The following is a 19,256-nucleotide window of genomic DNA, read 5'->3' on the forward strand; positions in this document are numbered from 1 at the left end:
TGCTGAAAGATGACCTTGCGGATTCTTTATCATCGCAGCGACAGTTTGTCTCTCTTCCGCCCCCCCCCGCCTCCCCTTCAGGAGTTTCAAATTATGACATACCTCATTCATATGCATTATTTTACCACACTCTAGTTCTTGTTATAACAGAAATTGTAATAATACTGTATAAGAGTGACCTAGTAAGGGCTGTCAAGTCGCTCTGTGTGGAAGTCAGTAGCAGCACTTATCTGGCATTTCCCCGCTGTAATTAGAGTTAATTACACCCTTGACATGCACTTTGTTCTCCTGATAGAAAAAGTGAAATATAACCTCCTTCTGGGGGCCACTTGTGATGAAAAATGCATACAGATCTGAGCTGTGCAGAAAAGTGATGGGTCATATTTAGACAAGCCCGTCCTGTCAGGATGGAGACAGCTATTCACATGTCACAGCCTTGAAAAGGTGCTTTTCTTTTATAATTCAGAGGGTTACTGATTGTCCCGGGTCAGGTCTGCTGACAATATCTCAGCTCCTCAGAGGGAGGTCATACAAAGAGTTACAGTCAACAGGAGGAAGGAGGAGAGGAGAACATGGAATTCAAGACGGGTGGAGTAATGTGCAGCGTGCCACAGAAGAGAGAACACATTTTTCTTAATTAAAGAAATAATTACTGCCTCAGCATATCAAGACGCCATGCAGTGACTAAAAATGTGCTCTCAAGCAAAATAAGAGCACAACAAAATAATTGCTCCATAAATATCACCACCATTTTGCACACCCACAATCAACCACATACGGTGCTTTTTCACACTTGCATTAGATTACACACTGAATATTTCAGGAAGTTTTCAGGAGTTTTGTGCATGTGTGAACGGAAGCTACTGAAGTTTTCACTCCAACTTCACCTGGAATTTTCCCTGCCGGCCCACCCCAGGGAATTTTTCCCATGCAAGGTCAGACTGAGCTGATGTCAGAAAGCAGCAGGTAATATTCAGCAAAGTGAGTGGGAGGGGTTAAAGACATTTACATCCTGCAAATGTCACATGACCATAGACTGCATTGCACATGACCGGTGCAATCTCCATGCATGCAATGAAACTGCACAAGCCAAAGAGTACAATACCACGCTTAATTTGTCATATTCACAGAATCAACAAAAGAGCTGAGAAGAACATACTGGCGAGAAGGAATGAGCACTCCAAAAAGGAGGGAAATCGTAAGAGTTTTGAGCATGTGAGAATAGGGCTTATGTTTATTATTTCCAGGGCTTTATTAGGTAATGTCCTGTTCTTGTCATTTCCTTTCAATACATGTCTCTGCCTTCTGCCTCTTTTCTGTGTTGAAGCACCCAAGACTAAGACTAAAATATAAAAGAACAGTCTTTTTAGAAATCACATGCAGATGTGTTTGCACATGCAGATTTGTACACATACACAAAGAGCTGTTAGCATAACATACTGATGCACAGTCTTAGGGACAGAGGGGCTTGGCATGAGGACCGTATGGAAAGAGAGAGTGGGCAAAGGGACCGCAGATTTGGGCGAAATGGCTTTGAGCAAGGGCATGTGCAGGAGGAGAAATGCCATGTGGAGAGGGGCTGGATTAAAGGAGCTGGAGGGTGGAGAGAGCCGGAGAAGGAGGGGCGTGTGTGAACGGGGGGGCGGGACAGAGGTTGAGGGGGACGAGCTGGTTCTGGGGGCTGCCTTCTCTCTGACCTACATTTTCAGCCAGCCAGAATCAGTACAGCTGCCAGCAGGAAGGGGAGCTGGGAACACATCTGAAGTGTGTGAGTAAATACACAAACACACACACAAATTGACCACCTTACCACACACACACACACAGCACAGCACAGAAGTATTTTTTTAAAGCACAAAATGTGAAGACTTCTCACACTCACTCTGAAACAAAGATTTTTCAAATTGACATTTTCATCTTCTGCTCTGATGTTGGCTTTTACACACCATAAACATCGACCGCCTGATGTAGTTACCAAGAACAGTGTTCAAGAACTTCCACAGTTATATAACACCTTTGAAGTTCACACCAGAGAAACAAAGTGAGAACCTCGATGGTGTTATCTTTCTGACAATTTATAGCACAGCTCAGCTGCTTCCACAGAAAGTGATACTGAAACACTCGTACTTAAAAGGTGGCACTACGAGAGTCGTGTGTTGTCTGCACTGACGTGTGACGACAGTTTGGATTCAGATAGTAGTGCAATGAAGCATCTGAAGACTGAACAAGAAGCCACAAAAGGGTCTGATGTTGACCATCAAAACAAGACAGTGAGTCAGTTAAACTATGCTATTGCAGAGCCTGGTAATAGATGCTAACATGCTAGCATCTTAAACATGACAACATGACTACGTTCTACATAGAGTAGAGTCGTTTTTAGAAGTCATCTTTTCATGAAAATAAAACATTCATCCAGAGGTGTTTCTCTTTAACTCACACATCATACATCTATAAAGGAAAAGAGGAGCACAAGTGTTATGACTGTAAGCGGGCACGTTGTATCATTGGCCAGGAGGCTAATGGGCCTGCCTCAGGTCTACCTATTTGCCTGTTTCTAGGATCACCGTAAGAAAGGTTGAGATACCATTTTTAATATGGAGACCACAATCATATGGTTTAAAAATTCCCCTTCAGAGATCCATGTTTTATATGGTCTATGTTTGAGATCAACCTGTTCTAGAAGGACAAGACATCGCAGTTACAGATTCTCCAAAATTCAGCTGCAAGACTGCTGACGAAGACCAGAAAGAGAGCACACATTACACCCATTTTAAAGTCTCTGCATTGTTCCAGTCTCCCGTTTGTTTTAGAATTGATTTTAAGATTATCTTATTGGTTTTTAAAGCTCTTAATGGCCTTGCGCCCCCCCTATTTATCCAATTTGCTTTTAACTTATGAGCCCACCAGAGCCCTCAGGTCTTCTGGTAGTGGTCTTTTAATTGTTCCAAACTAAAACCTACGGTGAGGCATCTTTTTATTACAATGACCCCCCTGTCTGTGGAACAGTTTACCAGGAGACCTGAGGGCAGAACACAATGTAAACATTTTTAAAAGCAAACTCAAGACCTACCTTTTGAGTAGAGCTTTTAACTGAATCTCATTTCATCTAGTTTTATTACATTTTGAACCTCCTGTGTTTCCTCATTTAGAATTAATGATAGCGTTTCCTCAGTACCTGTTCTTATCTAGTTATTTTACCTCAGTTTTTGGATTGTGGGATAGGGGTGGGGGAGGGAGTCATGTTGTTGCTGTTTGATTTATGTTGATGTAAAGCACTGGGATACATTTGTTGTATGAAAAGTGCTATACAAATAAAGTTTGATTGATTGACTGAAGAACATGATAGACATGAGGAAATGTTACACTGATATCTCTGTATACATCAAGGTGTCTCCTTCCTCTCACCTTGTTAATACATTTGTGCTGGTCACTGAGAACTCCCCAGTCCTCCTCCTCCTGATGCTCCTCCCCGTGCTGCTTGTCCTCTTTGCCTTGTTTTTCCTGAGCGAAGAGCCGGCGCCGGCCCGCTTTGACCTGAGCCTCCAGCTCCTTCAGACGATGAAACACTCCGTTGGTGCGGTGATTGCCCGTCGTCCCTCCCACCATCCCACCCGCCAGACCGTTCTTGGGCTCGTAGCGCGGCAGCACGAGCGCGCTGGGTGCCGAGGAGTCCGACAGGCCCTCCAGGGGGCCGCGGTGGGACTCCAGGTTCTTCTTCTCCTGCAGCACCTCAGCCTGCAGGCAGAGGCGCTCCTCGGCGCTGAGCGAGTCGTAGGAGAGGATGTACTGGAGGTACGCCTCCTGCAGCTTGGCCAGCCGGTCCTGCGCTGACTTGGGGATGCACAGGAGGTCGGCCAGCTTGGTCCACTTCTTCAGGTCCATCACCTGCTGCATGCCACCCATGTCGTTGATGAGCTGGAAAAAACGTGACAGGTCCACTTCACAGCCACCTGCATGAGAGAATGACAGAAAGAGAAAAAGTTAATTCAGAGAAAAAACAGCTAAACTTAGAGAACTAATTGTCATCATAAAATGTCAGCATGAATGATGATCCTGCTAATGAAGGCATGTACGCAAAAAGCAGTCGCCCCGTTTCCCTCGTCTAAACTCAGGTTTTGTAATGCACAGGGATCTAATGAAGAACACTGCCATCTTAGAGCATCTGCTCCGCTGGCTAAGCGAACAGCATATCATCCAGGCCAGTTCATTTTATTTGAAACAGCCAATTGATTTTTTCACCTCTCAGAATGATCCTAACCTTCATTGTGCCAAATAGAGATACAAATTCCGCTAATGTCGAACTGATCTGCTGGGCACAGTAAAGGAAGTCATTTGGAACAGGGTCATCCTGGCTGGCTGCAGTGGCTTCCACTGTGGCGAGCAGGCTTGCCAGATCTCTCTGGCTGTCAGCCGCACACCAACATTACACACACTGCTGTATTCAAAAACACTCAGCACAGTCAAAAGCACACACTAGTGCAAAACTTAAACAATTCAACACACCAGGAAATGTGCTTACATTAGAGGCATGTAGCGTATATGCTCTGATGAAAAAAGCCACCTACACCGGGGGTGTTTAAAGACTCATAAGAGGATGATGTCATCGTTTGAAATGGAAGGTGACAGGACAGAGTGGAGGGGAAATAATGTTTTCTGGGCCTGCCAGGCTACTCGCCAAGTTGTTCCACATTGTTATTGTCGTCTATAAACAGGATGATAAAATGTGTTGAAAACCCACTAAAGCTTTCAGAGCACCGTGGATACCAACAGAAATAACAATATTTGTGATGCTTGTTTCTTGGCTGCTTATGTCGAACGCTTGTTACAGCCCAGAGCTTGTGTCTAAACACTCTTTTAAAAAAATGTAGGATACTAAGAAGGTAAACAGGATATTTTATACATATTTTGGGCATTTGTAAATATGCCGTTTCTCGTATATCATTATTTCCTCTTTACAAATGAAGCAAAAGAAAAACAAATGTAGACAAGGCCTCAGTTGGAAATGGGATTTTTTTAAATGACTATCTCTACAGTAGAATGAAATCTAAATTATCTTGTGTGATTTAACATGAACTTATGTTTGTCTCTCTTACCGATGACAGGAGGCTCCTCCATGGTAATGCCCTGAGATTTGAGGTGCTTCCGGATGCAGGCCAGCCGCTGCACATTGGGACCCCAGCGCCGGCCCAGCATGTGGACCCTCTGCACCTGTGTGACGAAACGCATCTCCTCGCTCAGCTTGCACTCAGGCCGCCAGTCGGGAGGCGGGACCACGCGGCACATGCCGGCGTCCTCGGCCTGCTCCCTCGCTGCGTCCAAATACACCAGGGGGTCCAGGAACTCCCTTGGGGCCGGCCGGAAGACGGGGGCTTCGCCCAGCGCCGCCCAGCCCTCGGACCTGCTCCGCTGGCGGTCCCACTCCCTTTCCTGCTCGCGTTCCTTCTGCCGCGTCATATCCTTCTCGCGCTCCCACTCCTTGTCGCGGTCGAGGAGCCGAGACGCTGCCGGCTTGAGCGGTCCGGGGCTGTTGGTGGAAGCGAGCGGGGAGGGGGAGGTGGCATTGGATGACACAGAGGTTTGTTGGGGGTCTGAGGTAGTGCTGGCACGACTGGGGTTCTGTGTGTGATTCTGGCCCGATGACGGGGAGGAGGAGGATGAGCTGCGACCGTGAGACCTGCTCTGCTGCTGCTGCGCTTGTCGAATCAGCATCAGCTTGCCGGCCGACGCCCGCTTGGGTCGCTGGTTCACCGGCTCCGCGTTGGCTGCTGGTGTAGAGGGAGGCGGGGTTTGTTGAGGAGGCGGCGTGGGAGGTGTAAGCGGGCTGACAGGTGGAGTTTGTTCAGGTGAGGAGGATGTTTTTGATTCATGTCCATTAGAAATAGGGGGGGTGGGGGTTTGTGAGGCAGCTTTGTCTTGATTGGCCACCTTCTTGCTGCTGCGCGTCTCCAGCGAGGAGGAGGGTTGAATCTTCGCCTTCTTGGCGTCGTTCACCGTGGTTTTGGCTTTCTGTTCGATAACCCCCGTCGGGACTGGGTTGAGCACAACCTCCAGGCGCCTCTTGGAGTTGCGCAGTCCTTCCCGACCGGCGCACTCCGCGTGGCTCTGCTGCCGCTGGCACTGTCTCTGTACGACGTCCTCTTTGACCGTCGTGTTGTGCCGCTGCCCGTTCAGCCTGCCGTTGAGGCGGGCGACGCCGTGCAGCCCATTGGATAATAGCACCTGTTTGCGGGTTTTTGCATTGCTGTGGAGGGCTGGCGCCGCTGCTTTTCCTGAGTTGGCCAGCCCGTTGCTGGCTGCTGCCGGCTGGCTGTGCTGATTGTGATTGTTCGCTGACGATGGTGCCGAGGCGGCGCTGTTGTGTTTGTTGCTGCTGTTGCTGAGTTTGGTTTTCTTGCCCAGTTCTTTCTGTTTGGCTTTGGTGTAGGTGACGTGGCCCTTGGACACGGTGGCTGTGTACTTCTTCACAGTTTTGGACGGCAGTCGGAAGTCACGGCTCTTTTTGGCACCACTGACAGCCTGTGCCGAGCCCGCCCGCGTCAGCCCGTTCACTTTTGAGACCTGAAATTAACAACATAAGCAGAGTACATATTAGGCTAATCGGATAAATATTTATTCTCATTCAATGATATTCTTAGAGACATTATATCATACATCAATCAGATACTTTAACATATTTTAATATTTTCTAATAGAGAATCAAAGAATGTTCTCTTAGTGGTAAGTGAACAAACATTTTTAAATCTGTAGTGGTAAATCAGATCTATGAGTTGCACCATCCTTCAGGTACAATCTATTATGCAGTATATACTACTGTAATTAAAACACCTCAAACAGAAGTGGAAATCATAAAAAAAAAATGGCAAACACTGTTTAAAAAAATCTGATTACAATGCTGCAAATCAATCCTCAAATTATTCTACACACACACACACATAGAAATTCAAAAGTCTACTGCCTCAAAATATAGAACAGATTTCCAGAAAAGCACCCACACACACACACAGAGAAATCTATATTCAGAAAATAAGACCGGACACATGCAGGGGCGTGGGCGCACCCACACTCCAAAGATTTAGATGCCAAACACTCGGATGCTAGCTCTTGCAATAAAACATTTTGGCCGGCCAGACCCAAAAAGCTATTTGTGGAAAAAACCCACACTATTCATTAGATAACCCGTCGACTGTCTTGATGACTGGGCTTCCAAATCCAGGACACTTTTGTAAACAGCAACTCAAAACTACTGACAACACAAAAGACAGAGATTTGGGGAAAAGGATATGTGGGCGACCGAAAACCAAAACCACTACATCCAGAGATAAACAACGGTTAAGAACAAGAAGAAAAAGGAAAGAAATTGTAGACATGAGAGGGAAAGCTTTAGGGGATGGTTTCCACTAGCAGATGGCTGGACAGTATGAGGCCGGAGGTGGGGTCATTGGTATGGAACAAAATCACATCAAGGCACATAAAAACAGCCTTTTATTTGCTGTACTATTTCCTTAAACACTGTCATTCAGTTCAAAGCGATGGTTAAAGGTCTTGTGTGTGTGGTTACATGGCTGGATTGCTTGGAGGCTATAGTTGTGGAAAGAAACACGGCAACCTCCTCCATCAATGAATGTTAAATCCATTGTGTTAAATTAAACTTAAGAATCTGTCTTCACTCCATCTCTGCATCTCCTTTTCTTCCACATATAGTTCCCCCTGTATGCATTCCTCTCCTCGTCTGTCTCCTCATGTTTTTATGGCCCACTTTTCATTCCCGTTTCTGTCTCCCTTCTCTGATTGGTCTCTGTGCATGTGTGTGTGTGTGTGTGTGTGTGTGAGTGAGAAAGAAAGCCTCACAGTGTTTGAAGATCTTGTAAAGTTAAAGCTCAGGACTTGGCTGCCAATTTTTTTTTTTTTTTTTTTTTAAGTTGAGCTGTAGGTCATGTTTGTGAAGTTGCATTAACACAATGGGGGGGGGGGGGGGGCACTTTGGTTACCTACATGCTTTTCTTTCTGTTTCTTATTAACACATATCCAAAGAACACACGGCACACTTCCTACAGTATCTGTGTGTCTGTCCGTCTGGACCAGCTGGAAAGAGAACCACACAAGAAAGAAAAGGGAGAGATGGAGTTATCAATCACAGAGGAGGCGCCACAGGAGGGAGGTGACAGCCGGCCCATTGGCAGGTTTTTGCCTTTGAAGGGTTCTCGCGTCACATTTGTGTGTGTGTGTGTGTGTGTGTGTGTGTGTGTGTGTGTGTGCGTGCGCATGTATTGTGTTGTGTTTGTCTCAGGTGGCAGGGGGGGAGCAGACACAAAGACCAGGCCATTAAAAGATAAGGGGGGACTGAAACCTAACCCGGCCTCCGTCAATCATTCCCTCTAAAAACACACATTTACACACACACGCCTAGTCACAATGGAAATACACAATGTGACAAGGAGAGAAGGGGTGAGGAGGAAGAGGGGTGAAAGGGGAACTTTAGAAAGAAAATGAAACATTTCTAAATAGGTAGGCTGCCTTAGAAGCAACACTGTTTTTTATGCGACATATTGTCTGTCACAAATGTGTGTAAAATAAGTAGAAAAATGTTTTTATTATGTATACATTTTACTACTCTGACACAAGTTCAAACGGACTTATTTTTAACTACAGTGTGACTTTATTTAGTGTTCCACTGATGCTGAAATAGAAACTTAAGTGCCAGAGCATTAGTCGTCCAGACAGCTTCTATATTCGTCCAGCCACAGTTTGCTGACAAAGCGCTGAATCTGCTGTCATGACCGCTTCTTGCCACAGGAGGGCTCAGCGGACCGGCTCTCCTGGCTTCAGGGGGGGCTTGGCAAGTCTGCCTCACTTTTTTTTTTCCTCTTTAATTACTTGGTCTGGTGGAAGAGGAGGATGGCATGAGAGTGCTGACGAGAGGGAGGAATGGTGGAACAGAGGAAGGAAGCAGGAGTTTGTTTAGATGCTTGGGAAGGAAGGAAGAAAAAAGGGATGACAGAAAGACAAAGAAAAGTACAGATTGAAGAAATGAGAAAAAAAGGGATTCAAAAGTTCACTTCTGCTAACAGCCTCTGGCAAGAACAATGTGAAAAGAAATGAGAAGGGTGCTGAACTGATCAAGAAAGACACTGCAGCCAAAGGGGGAAAAAAATAGAGCTCACACACACACATACACACACAAACACACACACGCACACACGCACACACACACACACGCACGCACAGACAGGCAGCCGGAGACTGTTCTGGAGTGGATTTTGGTCGCATGTGAGCGGGGAGGAAGGGGGGGAGGTGGAGGGAGGGAGGGAGGGAGGGAGAGGGAGGTGGGTCTAGATGACATCATGTGTTGCTATAGCCCAGCTGAGGCCTGGCAGGAAGATTTTTAACAGGCAACATCTGCTGGAGAGCCGAGAAGAAACAAGGGGGGAAACAAAGGGAGAGGGAGAGAGAGAGGGAGAGAGAGAAAGAAGGCCAGCCAGAGGATAGAAGAAGACGAGAAAGTTTAACCCTTGCAAAGCCTGCCTGACTGACAAAAAGGAGGGAGGAGCTGGAGAGGTTGCGCATGCAGCATTATTCTGGTCATTACATGCATTTACACAGCTCTTTAATAACGAACTCCACATCAGGGCCAAAAAAGACAACAAGCAGGACCCCTAAAGAACTGTGATTGATCGGTTTGAAAGTGAAGACAACGTGTGTCAAGTTTAAGAATGCTCTGTAATTTGTTTGTTTTTTAGTTCTTCTCCCCGCAGGTGTTTCACCAGCAGAATAAAACAATGCAAACACAATAACTTCTGGAATATAATGAATGCATGACACAGCATGACAGAGCGCGTCACATCCATCAAGTGTTACGTCGGCGCAGTGACAATCAAAGAGTTGAATCCCCACCAAGCTGAACGATAAATCAATATGCCGTAGTCAATTATGCCACGACTGCCGGAACACCTTGACGGGCGGAGCATAAATCCGGCTTAAGCCCCCTCTATCCCCCTCTCTGCTGTCTTATTAAAGGTGCATTGCGATGCAGCCCCCGGGCAGGTTGACTTTTAAACAGCTAAGATAAAGGTCACTATAGCATGTGGCGCTAATAACGCACACAATGCAAGCCCCCCGCCCCCTGCATACAGTAGCTGTGCATTCACTGCAGAAAGAATGCATTATGTAACCATCCAGGAGAATGTCATTCTAATTGTTTTGTGTGTTTTTAAACACCTTGTATTATAAAGGGAGGTTCATTCTAAGCTGGCATAAGAAAAACACCTTCATAAGAAATGTTGACTCGTCTCAAGTGATGCACAATCTGCTAAGTGATTTCTCCCACCTGCGCTCGCTGCTGATTCGCTGACATCCCCACTTCTCTTATGTAATTGAAAATGATAGAATCACATTGTTTTACAAAAGGTCTTGTTCCAGGACATGTATTTTGTTGCTACAAGCAGCTGCTATTACATTTTTAGAGGCTTTATTCGCGATGAATTGAATTATGATAATGCCCTTACCCTCCGGTTTTACACACACCACCTCTAGTTGGTTTTTACGGCTACATAATCACTTAACCTTTTATATGGCTTAGCCTGTATTTTCACAGTCGGCCATCTGTATTAATGTGTGCGTGTGCTCCTTGAATACACGTCGGTTAACACACACAGTGTTTGTGCTAATTGAAGGGAAAGTGAGGGAGGGGGGAAAAAAAAGAAAAGAAAGAGGCACTAATCCTTCCAAATGATTGGAGCCATGTTGTCAAGGGCGAGATCCGTCTGTTTGACACAGGAGCAGAGAGGCAGAGGAGGAGAGAGAGAGAGAGAGTGAAGCATGGAGAGTGAAGGAGTGAAGGAGTCCAAGAGAGAAAAGAGGAATAGGAGTGCAGGAGAGAAAAAAAAAAAAGAACTCAGCGTGTGGGGAGTCAAAAGAATCATGCAGGGTGCCAACAGTGAATTGAAAAAAGAGCGAGAGAGAACAAAGAGCAGCGAGTAAAGTGAGGCTAAAGTTTGTCTTGGCAGGCAGTCACTCTCATTGAGATTCATTGTTGGTTTTGACTGGACAATTCAAAGCACTTTAAAAAAACCTAAAAGCATATGCCTGAGTATGCATCGGCAGCAGCAGATTACAACAACAAAAACAACACTTGGAAAGAGGGAAGAATGGAAAGGAAGTAACAGTTATGGGAGGAAATGAAGACAATCGGGCAGCAAAGAGAGAAAAAGATAGAATAAATTGGTTTCCCCCTGCTAATTATTCCCTCTGACAAGCTGATAGGATCATAAGAATGCCAATTTAATGACCAAACCCATCCTCTCTTCCCTCATTCTCTTCTCCTTCCTTTACTTTGTGGGCTTCCTTGAAACCTGCTTAGTGCTACAGAGGAGGAGGCAGGCTTTCACAGCCCCCAGCCAGCTCTACTAAATATAGCTGCAGTCACAGGCAGGCCAAAACACAATCATTACTCTCCCAGACACAATGCATGTAGGAGAGATGAGGAGTAAAAGGAGGAGCATGGAGATCACAATGCAAAGGAGGAAACCAGCGATAAAAGAGAGTGTAGAGGAGGGACAGAAAAGGGCCCAGGGGTAGTTAGGAGACATCATTGAAGGGGAGATAAAAAGAGGTTAGTGGCAGATGGGTAAATGAAAAGAAGAGTCAAGAGAGGGGAAGATTTCAAACAGGCATAATAGCCAAACAAAAATGCTGAACCTCGAGCCTGTTAAAACTAAATATTTCAGGATATCCCCAGCTAATGCAAACCGTTCAGTTTCCCTGTAGGAGAATACTTTTCCTGCACGCTACTGCCACATTTTCAAAGCTGTCCTTCCGAAGCTCAAGAAATGCTACCATTCATCCCTGTCAGGCCATTAAGCAGGAAACAGTACCTGTTTGCGTAGCTCCTCAGCCGCTCTTCTTGAAGGCAGCCCATTGGCCGAGCCGCGACTGCTGGCCAAAGCCTGCTGCTCCCTCAGGTGCTCCCGTGCCTCCGCCCGCTCACTGCGCTCTCTCAGGAGGGGCGGCGGCGGAGGTGGGGGAGGTGGCAGTGGTGGGGCGGGCGCATCCCTGCCGTAAGTTCCTGCCTTAGGCCTCGGACTCTCCCTGGTTCCTGCTTTACCATGGCTGTTGAACACTGGAGGAGAGGAAAAAGGGGTGTCATGAGGGTTAACAATACCATTCTTCTGGAGAAGAGGTCATCACATTTTCAGTCTATTAATAGCTTCATGTGGCTAGCTATATATGCTAGTTTCCACTGTAGGAACTATCCCCAAGAATTAGGACTTTAGGAGGAACTTTGAGCATTTCCACTGCAGGAAAAGGAAGTCCCAGAGACTTTATTTAGTGCCCTAAAAGGTCCAAGCTAAAAAGCACAGGGACTTTTATAGCGTGAGTTGTGATGTTTAGAACTCAATTGTAAGACAAACAAGAATGTGTGGAAAGAACTTTTAAATGCCTCAGAAAGTAGCTCCTGGAATAAAAGAGGAAACATGTCATTTATATACTTGTACAAGCTGCAAAAGGTTTTGAAATATGACACATTCAGAAATAAAAAAAAAGTATAAAAGTACATGTCATGTCTTTGGAAATGTAAATTTTAGTAAACAATCTATAATGGGGCATTAGTAGGTAGCAGTGTTGTACTTATTCTTTCCAGTGATCATTGATGCTATCTGATTATAGTTGTCTTTCTGCTTGTACAATATGAAACAGGCTTGTTTTCATATAGCCTACTATACTTTTGGTGTATGGTTTATGTTCACATTTAGTATAGCTTGTACATTTAGCAGTGCTGTATACATTTCTAATGCGTAAAACATGTCATAAGTAAAACACACAAAGGCACAGAAAAGTTAGCGGGTCACTGGAAAGTTTTTTATCAAGTAGCAAAGCATAAATATCATAGACAGGAAATATAGCATACTGTGCTTTTTCAGGCTACCGTCCACCTATGCCACTGCCAATATGTTCCCATACGCCTAACTACCCCCCTGTAGAGCAGCATGGCTTATAAAACCCTGGCAGAACACCACTAGGACCAAGTGGAAAAAGCCCACACAAACATTGGAGTGGCAGGCTTCTGGCAAACATACGGCCCCACAATCAGTAAATGATGCATGATTTAAGGTGTGTATGAAAACGCCTTTATGCCACATGTCAATGAACCTGTTCAAAATAGATTCAGCTTCCATCGAGCCCAGGGGACGACGTTAAACGAGTTGAACAGGAACAAGGCAATTAGCATACACGCACAAACAGCACTCTCTTCAGCCTTTATGGGGCTCAATTTAAAGTTTCATGGCGTCTTAATATCAACAGGCTGCACGGAAAGAGTGAAGGAGGCCAGAGCCAAAACACATGAAGCATTTACAGGACACATGCAGGAAAACAAAATACACATTTGTGCGCATCAGTGCATGTTTCTGTGTGTGTGTGTGTGTGTGTGTGTGTGTGTGTGTGTGTACATCGCCTCATGACCACAAGCGAGCATCTGCAGGTCTCCCGGGCCCCTGGCTCAATGAAAAATGAGAGAAATCCTGACATTTTGAGGAGTGAGCTAAGCAAGAAACTGAGCCCAATAAAAGCTGTTTAATTTAGCTATGTCAACATGGCACTCGGCCGAGCAAGAGAGCGAGAGAGAGAGAGAAGTTCAGGGGGACTGCTTGCTGATGAATGGCCTACAATGTAGTGCCTTCCTATTTCTCTCTCTTCACTGTACCTCCCAGAATAGGATCTCTCTCTCTCTCTCTCTCCTCTTTACTAATTCTATTTCTGCCTCCCCCTTCTCCCTTGTTCTCCCTTAAGAGCCCATATAACCCTGCTCCTGCTGAAGAGTGGTCCAGGCTGCATATGAAAGTGTCACGTTTGACACCAACCTGAATACCACAAAATGTCCTGAGGTGTGTGTGTGTGTGTGAGTGTGTGTATGTGTGTTTGTCTGGCCCTGATAGCAAACACAGCGTAAACAGTGCCTCAGCACTTGAGCAATGAGGCGGTCTTGACTTTGTGTGCACACCTCCCTATGTAAACCTCTGTTTCAGTGTCCTTCACCCCGATCATCTCTTTTGTCCCACAGAAAGTATATCAACCTATTTCCTTCTTATCTATTTATTTAGCATATCACAGCGAAGGCGCCGGGCTGCTTTGCAAACAGTGTTGGTATACCAGATAAGAAAAGAGACTAAGCTGTCCTCATGCACACAACAAGCCTGGATTTGTTCAAACAGGTCTGGCTATCCCTCCTGTTTCCTGCTCATTCTACAGGTTTTGAATGTACAATTAATGCACAGTTTAAAAGCTGCAGCTACGTAGATCTATGTTAGTGATATGATAGGCTAAGCACAGCTCTCCAGAAGTTCAGTGCTAGCAGATCCATGCACATCTCTCCCTCTTCCTCTCATAATCCCACCAGTCTCGCACGCTCTCCTCTCCCCTTCTCTCCTCCTCCTCCTCCACATTCCACATGAGAGGATGACGGAGGAAAAAGCTGAGCAAGGCAGTCACCTTTTGAACCTTTCTGGTGGAGGGAGGGAGGGAAAGAGTTAGGGAGGGCCGGAAAGGTAGGAACTATGAAATCCACTCCTTGTTTTGTTGTGGAAACGCCTGACCGGAAGGATTATATGTCTATCAAGTCTGCCAGAGAGGGAGGGGCCTCCAGGGAAGAAATGTTTCTCTAAAGCTCTGTGAAAAAAAACAACTTAAACTATGAGAGATAAATAAAAGTTTCCATTACTCCCAGCAAGAAAAAAAACTCCATCTTATCCATTTAAATCCATGACAGAGACTGGAAAGTCTGATTTTCTGTGTGACTTTTTAGGACTCTCTATAATCCAATGTTATATTCCTGGATAGAAGAAATCCAATAGAAGAAAAAAAAGGACTTGATAAGAAAGATTTCTGCAGCTTTCATAATTTTGAGGCGTCGATTTAGGGATTGTGAATAAGACTGTTCTATTAAGACTCCCTAAACACTGTACACAAGTGTGTATGTGTGTGTGTGTGTGTGTGTGTGTGTGTGTGTGTGTGTGTGTGTGTGTGTGTGTGTGTGTGTGCATTCATCCAAGTGTGTATCTGCCCCAAAGGGTGCTTGTACGCTGTCACTGCATGGTGTGTGTAGTTGTGTGTGTGAGTCTGTGTCGAGGGTCCTGGCCAGCTGTTGCAGCATGTGCATAAACACCTTGTTAGGGCTCAAGCTAGCTATGTGTTAATTGGGGTGGAAAGAGTTGATGTGCTGCTCTGCTGTCCCATGTGACTCCCCCCCCCCAGTCTCTGCGAGTGGAAAACACGAGTGGAAATAGCTTCACGTTCAGACACACAATCACACGAAGACGAGCACTGAAGACGCTGTCCTCTCTCCCATGACTCACTCTGAGCTGCCGTTTGGCCCAACTTTTTCTCTCCTGCTGTTTTATTTCTCCATCTTTGACTTTTACAAAATAGATTGTTCCATTCCTCTTGAGTCGTCTACTTGTGCAACAAATCTTCCCTCCTTTACTTCTTCTTTTCCTCTGTCCTCATCAACCACTTCATACTGCTCACCTGAACCTCTTCTTTTTTCTCTCTCATCCCCTTCTCCTAAACACAGCCAGCATCCCTGTGGCTCAAATGATGACATTCTCTCGCTCCAACATAACTGCATTTCCCATGAAGCTTCAGGAAAATAAAGCAAAGAAGTTAACCTGAGACTTCCCTTTTTCCCTTTTTCTTACCGTGTCCATTGAGCGGCTGCCTGGCGGGAAGTTTGCCCTTGCGGGGCGTCGAGTGGCACGAGGAGGAGGCCGAGGCTTGGCTGACGCTCCCCCCACCGTGAGAGTGGATCCCTCCTCCTCCGTTCCTCACCTCCTCTTCTTCCTCCTCCTCGTCATCCTCTAGGTCCTCCTCCTCCTGGGAGCTTCCGAAGTAGGCCATGTTGCTGGGCAGGGCCGATGAACCTGAGTGCAGAGAGGTGGAGGGAAAGGAGGAGAAGGGGACAGAGAGAGAGGGAGATGAATAATGAAGAGGTAGGTCGGGGGAGGAAGCAAGAAAAAGAAAGGGGAAAATTACAATTTGAACAACAATAAAAACACAACACTAAGATGTGATCGTCTTTTGAGGCCCCAGTTGTCTATGAATAAGGAAACACATCAGTCACTCTTTACACTAGTCTCCGACATTACCCGAGTCAACATCAATGTTTATGTGTTGAGATATAAAAGTGATATTAATGTGAAAACAGGAGCTGCTAAAGCGATTGTGCTGCTGTTTTTTCCATCTCTTATCACAGTCGGTGGCTCATTGACGCTCTGTAAACTGCTCTTCACATCGCGACTCCATTGTTACATTCACACACACTATACTCAAAGAAACACTAGAGGTAGAACTTCAGGCAGAGTATTTTTTTGTGCACAACAGCCCGTCTCTCTATTTTGACAGCTTCATTGAGACATATATACTGTAAACGCGCCCAAATATCCAACTCTGTAAAAAGAGTGACTTTGGAAAGCAAAGAGTCACTGCTGAGCTAATCCCAAATCTGCTGCTTTCACTCTTCCAAACAGGATTACTGTCAATCCCCCCCCCCCCCTTCTCCTATTGGAGAAATAAACTTGCACTCTCTCTCTCTCTTCCCTTTTCTGTCACACTCAATCACTTTCATTGTCATCTCGGAGAAATCCAGCTCAATATGAGTTGGAAGGAGGCGAATGGTGTTTGGCAGTGGATAGCCTATAATGTTACCTCGGTTAGCTGAATGTAGACACACACACACTCACTCTCATAAAAGGGTCGTAAAGCCCAAAGCTATGTTATTAAATCTCATAATGTTGCACTCGTAAATCAGCGTGCAAACAGCTGCTTCAGTCATACGGACGCATGAAGTAAAAACTATGGCGGGCTCCAAGAGTGGTGCAGCGGTGACTGGCACTATACGTTCAGACAGAGATGTGATTCTATAAACGCTCAGGAGATGACTCATGAAACACCATCAGAAGTTTGGTCTTATGGTCCTAATGGAACACAAGACTACAAAACTAATTCTTTACCTGTGATTATGTTAGTTTGTAAGGATAGTTTATGGAAAACAACTGGAGTTTGAAACAACTGGAGTTTGCAATTGCCAATTTGCCAAGGTTTCTATGGAGTGCACACTCCATACACCAACAGTTGTAAACAGGATCATATCGTCAAATGCACTCAAAATATGAGTGAGAAAGAAGAGAGAAAGTTACAGAAAGAGCTTTAGATCAAAATAAGGGTTAAATGATTTGGAAGATTGCTTGCATTAATCAACTAGCAATCCATAAGCACCCCATCAAGTTTGAACTGAATCAAGTTTTTGGAACAACTTGTTGATTTTCCTACTTTACACATCTTTGCAGAGGCAGAGATGCAAAAAAAGAATTGTGTCAATATGAACTATTCTTATATTCATGCATGCAGTGTGAACAATGAGCAATACAAATGAGTGAGTATAAAAACGATGCAGTGAGAAATCAAAGAAGAAGAAATGAAAAATGGACGAACATGTCTGTTTGACTGGAGAAAGATGGGAATGGTCTGCAGAATTCAACCCAACCATTTCTAATTGGTTTTCAGGCTTTGTAAAAAAAAGTGTTTGTCATTTCTTGACTGACTGTTCACTGGGGAATGTAGTGTTATAGCATCCGTGTTAGCGCCATGTGTTTGATTAGGCCTGGCTGTTTACGAGAAGGAAACACTGGATTTTTACATTCCTCAATAAAATTGATTGCTTAGCATGAGCAACTAGTGAGGTTTTTTTAAACCTTATTTGGGGCCCAATGTGTTTAAAGTGCATTTATTAGAAGCAATGCATGATGATTATAAGTCAATTAAAATAATGTTAAGCCCCTGAAAATAGGCTGAATGTAACTAGCCTGCATTAAGCTATACAGAGTACTTAAAATGACACAGAGTGAATTAATAATTAGCCAAGCCAATTACTGAGTTACAGCACTTGTTGTGGAAGGAGCTGAACACTCATCTTACATTTAACACATTGGATACATTATTAAGGGGCTTAATGAGAATATAGAGATGAAGAAGGGAAGAGGAAACAAAAAAGGATTTAAGTTTTCAAAGACTGGTATAAATTAAATAACCTATATGTAATTCAGAGGGAGCAAGAAACAGGCAGCAAAGCCTCACGACTTCTGCCTGTTGGACATAATGTGTCAGATTGGAGAGAAAATGCTCAGATAGGCTTCACTATAAACTATGTTATGTAACCTTCACTGGCAAGTAACCAGCCTGTAAACTGTAAGTGGACAAAATAAGCTTAGTTTTGAAATATTTGAATGTGTGTGAGGTTACACTCTGTACTGAAATGACACCCTGTGTAAGCCCAGGCTTTCCTTATGACAAAGAACAGGATACAGTGCAAGGCTTAACCAGTGCCATGCACACCACTGTGCTGTCTAATACTGAAGCATTGGCCTTTAAATAGCTCAAACTACGGGATCAAATGAGAAGAGAAAGATTGGAGTCCTTGAGAGTAAAAGAAAATCCATGTTCCTTCACCACCAACAAACTGCATTAAATCAGCAACTTGAAATATTTGACAGATTACTTTATGCTTTGTGATGAGAGCCTAAAAAGTAAGCTTATTGAAATCATCATGACACATTTCTCAAGCACAAGCTACAGCTATGAATACAAGATTAATTCCATTTTAAAGCGCAACTACAACTATTATTGGCCAGTCAGGAGCCCTGTGGTTACTACATGTCACTTCACATTTATTTTGAAAGCTTTGTTTGAATTACATACTCGTATTAAAGCGTTTTTTTTCCCCGAACACTAAAAATATATAGAGCGGGATAATAACAAATCTTGTTGTGCCTTGGATCATAATTCTCATACAGCGGCTCTGCCAGTTTTTAATTATCTCCTCAGAGAGCTGCTGGGAAATAGAAATCTGTGGTGGCAGCAGATTTTTACCTGCTCGTTTGAGTCTCTAACGGAGGTCTGTAGGGTGAAATATAACTGCAACAACAACAGTGAAATATGGCTTTTACATAATCCACAGTGACCCACATTGTTAGGAGAGTTTCTACACAGGCAGCGGGTAGATTCTGACATCGTTTTTTGTGTTGGGAAGGTCTTGTATCCAGTGCCCGGTGTGTGTTTATGTTGTGGTTTCTTGGCATACAGCATGAAGTAGGATGAACACAATTAGAAGTGGTTGAACCTGTGTAGCAGAAGCACTATTTTCTGGCTTTAAACCAATGGATCCAGTCTCAGAGGTCAGCTGACTGCAGCACACATACAAACCAACAGAT

At 44.7% G+C, this 19,256-nt stretch overlaps 1 protein-coding gene across 1 annotated transcript in view; it reads right to left on the reverse strand.

Annotated features, from left to right (window-relative positions):
* Positions 1-19,256, reverse strand: part of jarid2b (jumonji and AT-rich interaction domain containing 2b) — a 108,147-nt gene that overhangs the window by 6,563 nt on the left and 82,328 nt on the right. Inside the window, exons 5-8 of the mRNA XM_061059127.1 lie at positions 15,690-15,911; positions 11,871-12,115; positions 5,094-6,558; positions 3,406-3,950 (exon numbers count right to left, since the gene is read on the reverse strand). Of these exons, the coding sequence (XP_060915110.1) occupies positions 3,406-3,950; positions 5,094-6,558; positions 11,871-12,115; positions 15,690-15,911 (2,477 nt within the window). The remainder of the gene's footprint in view (positions 1-3,405; positions 3,951-5,093; positions 6,559-11,870; positions 12,116-15,689; positions 15,912-19,256) is intronic.

The sequence above is a fragment of the Labrus mixtus genome, chromosome 16, assembly GCF_963584025.1.
Source record: "Labrus mixtus chromosome 16, fLabMix1.1, whole genome shotgun sequence".
In the NCBI taxonomy this organism is placed as follows: Eukaryota; Metazoa; Chordata; class Actinopteri; order Labriformes; family Labridae; genus Labrus; species Labrus mixtus.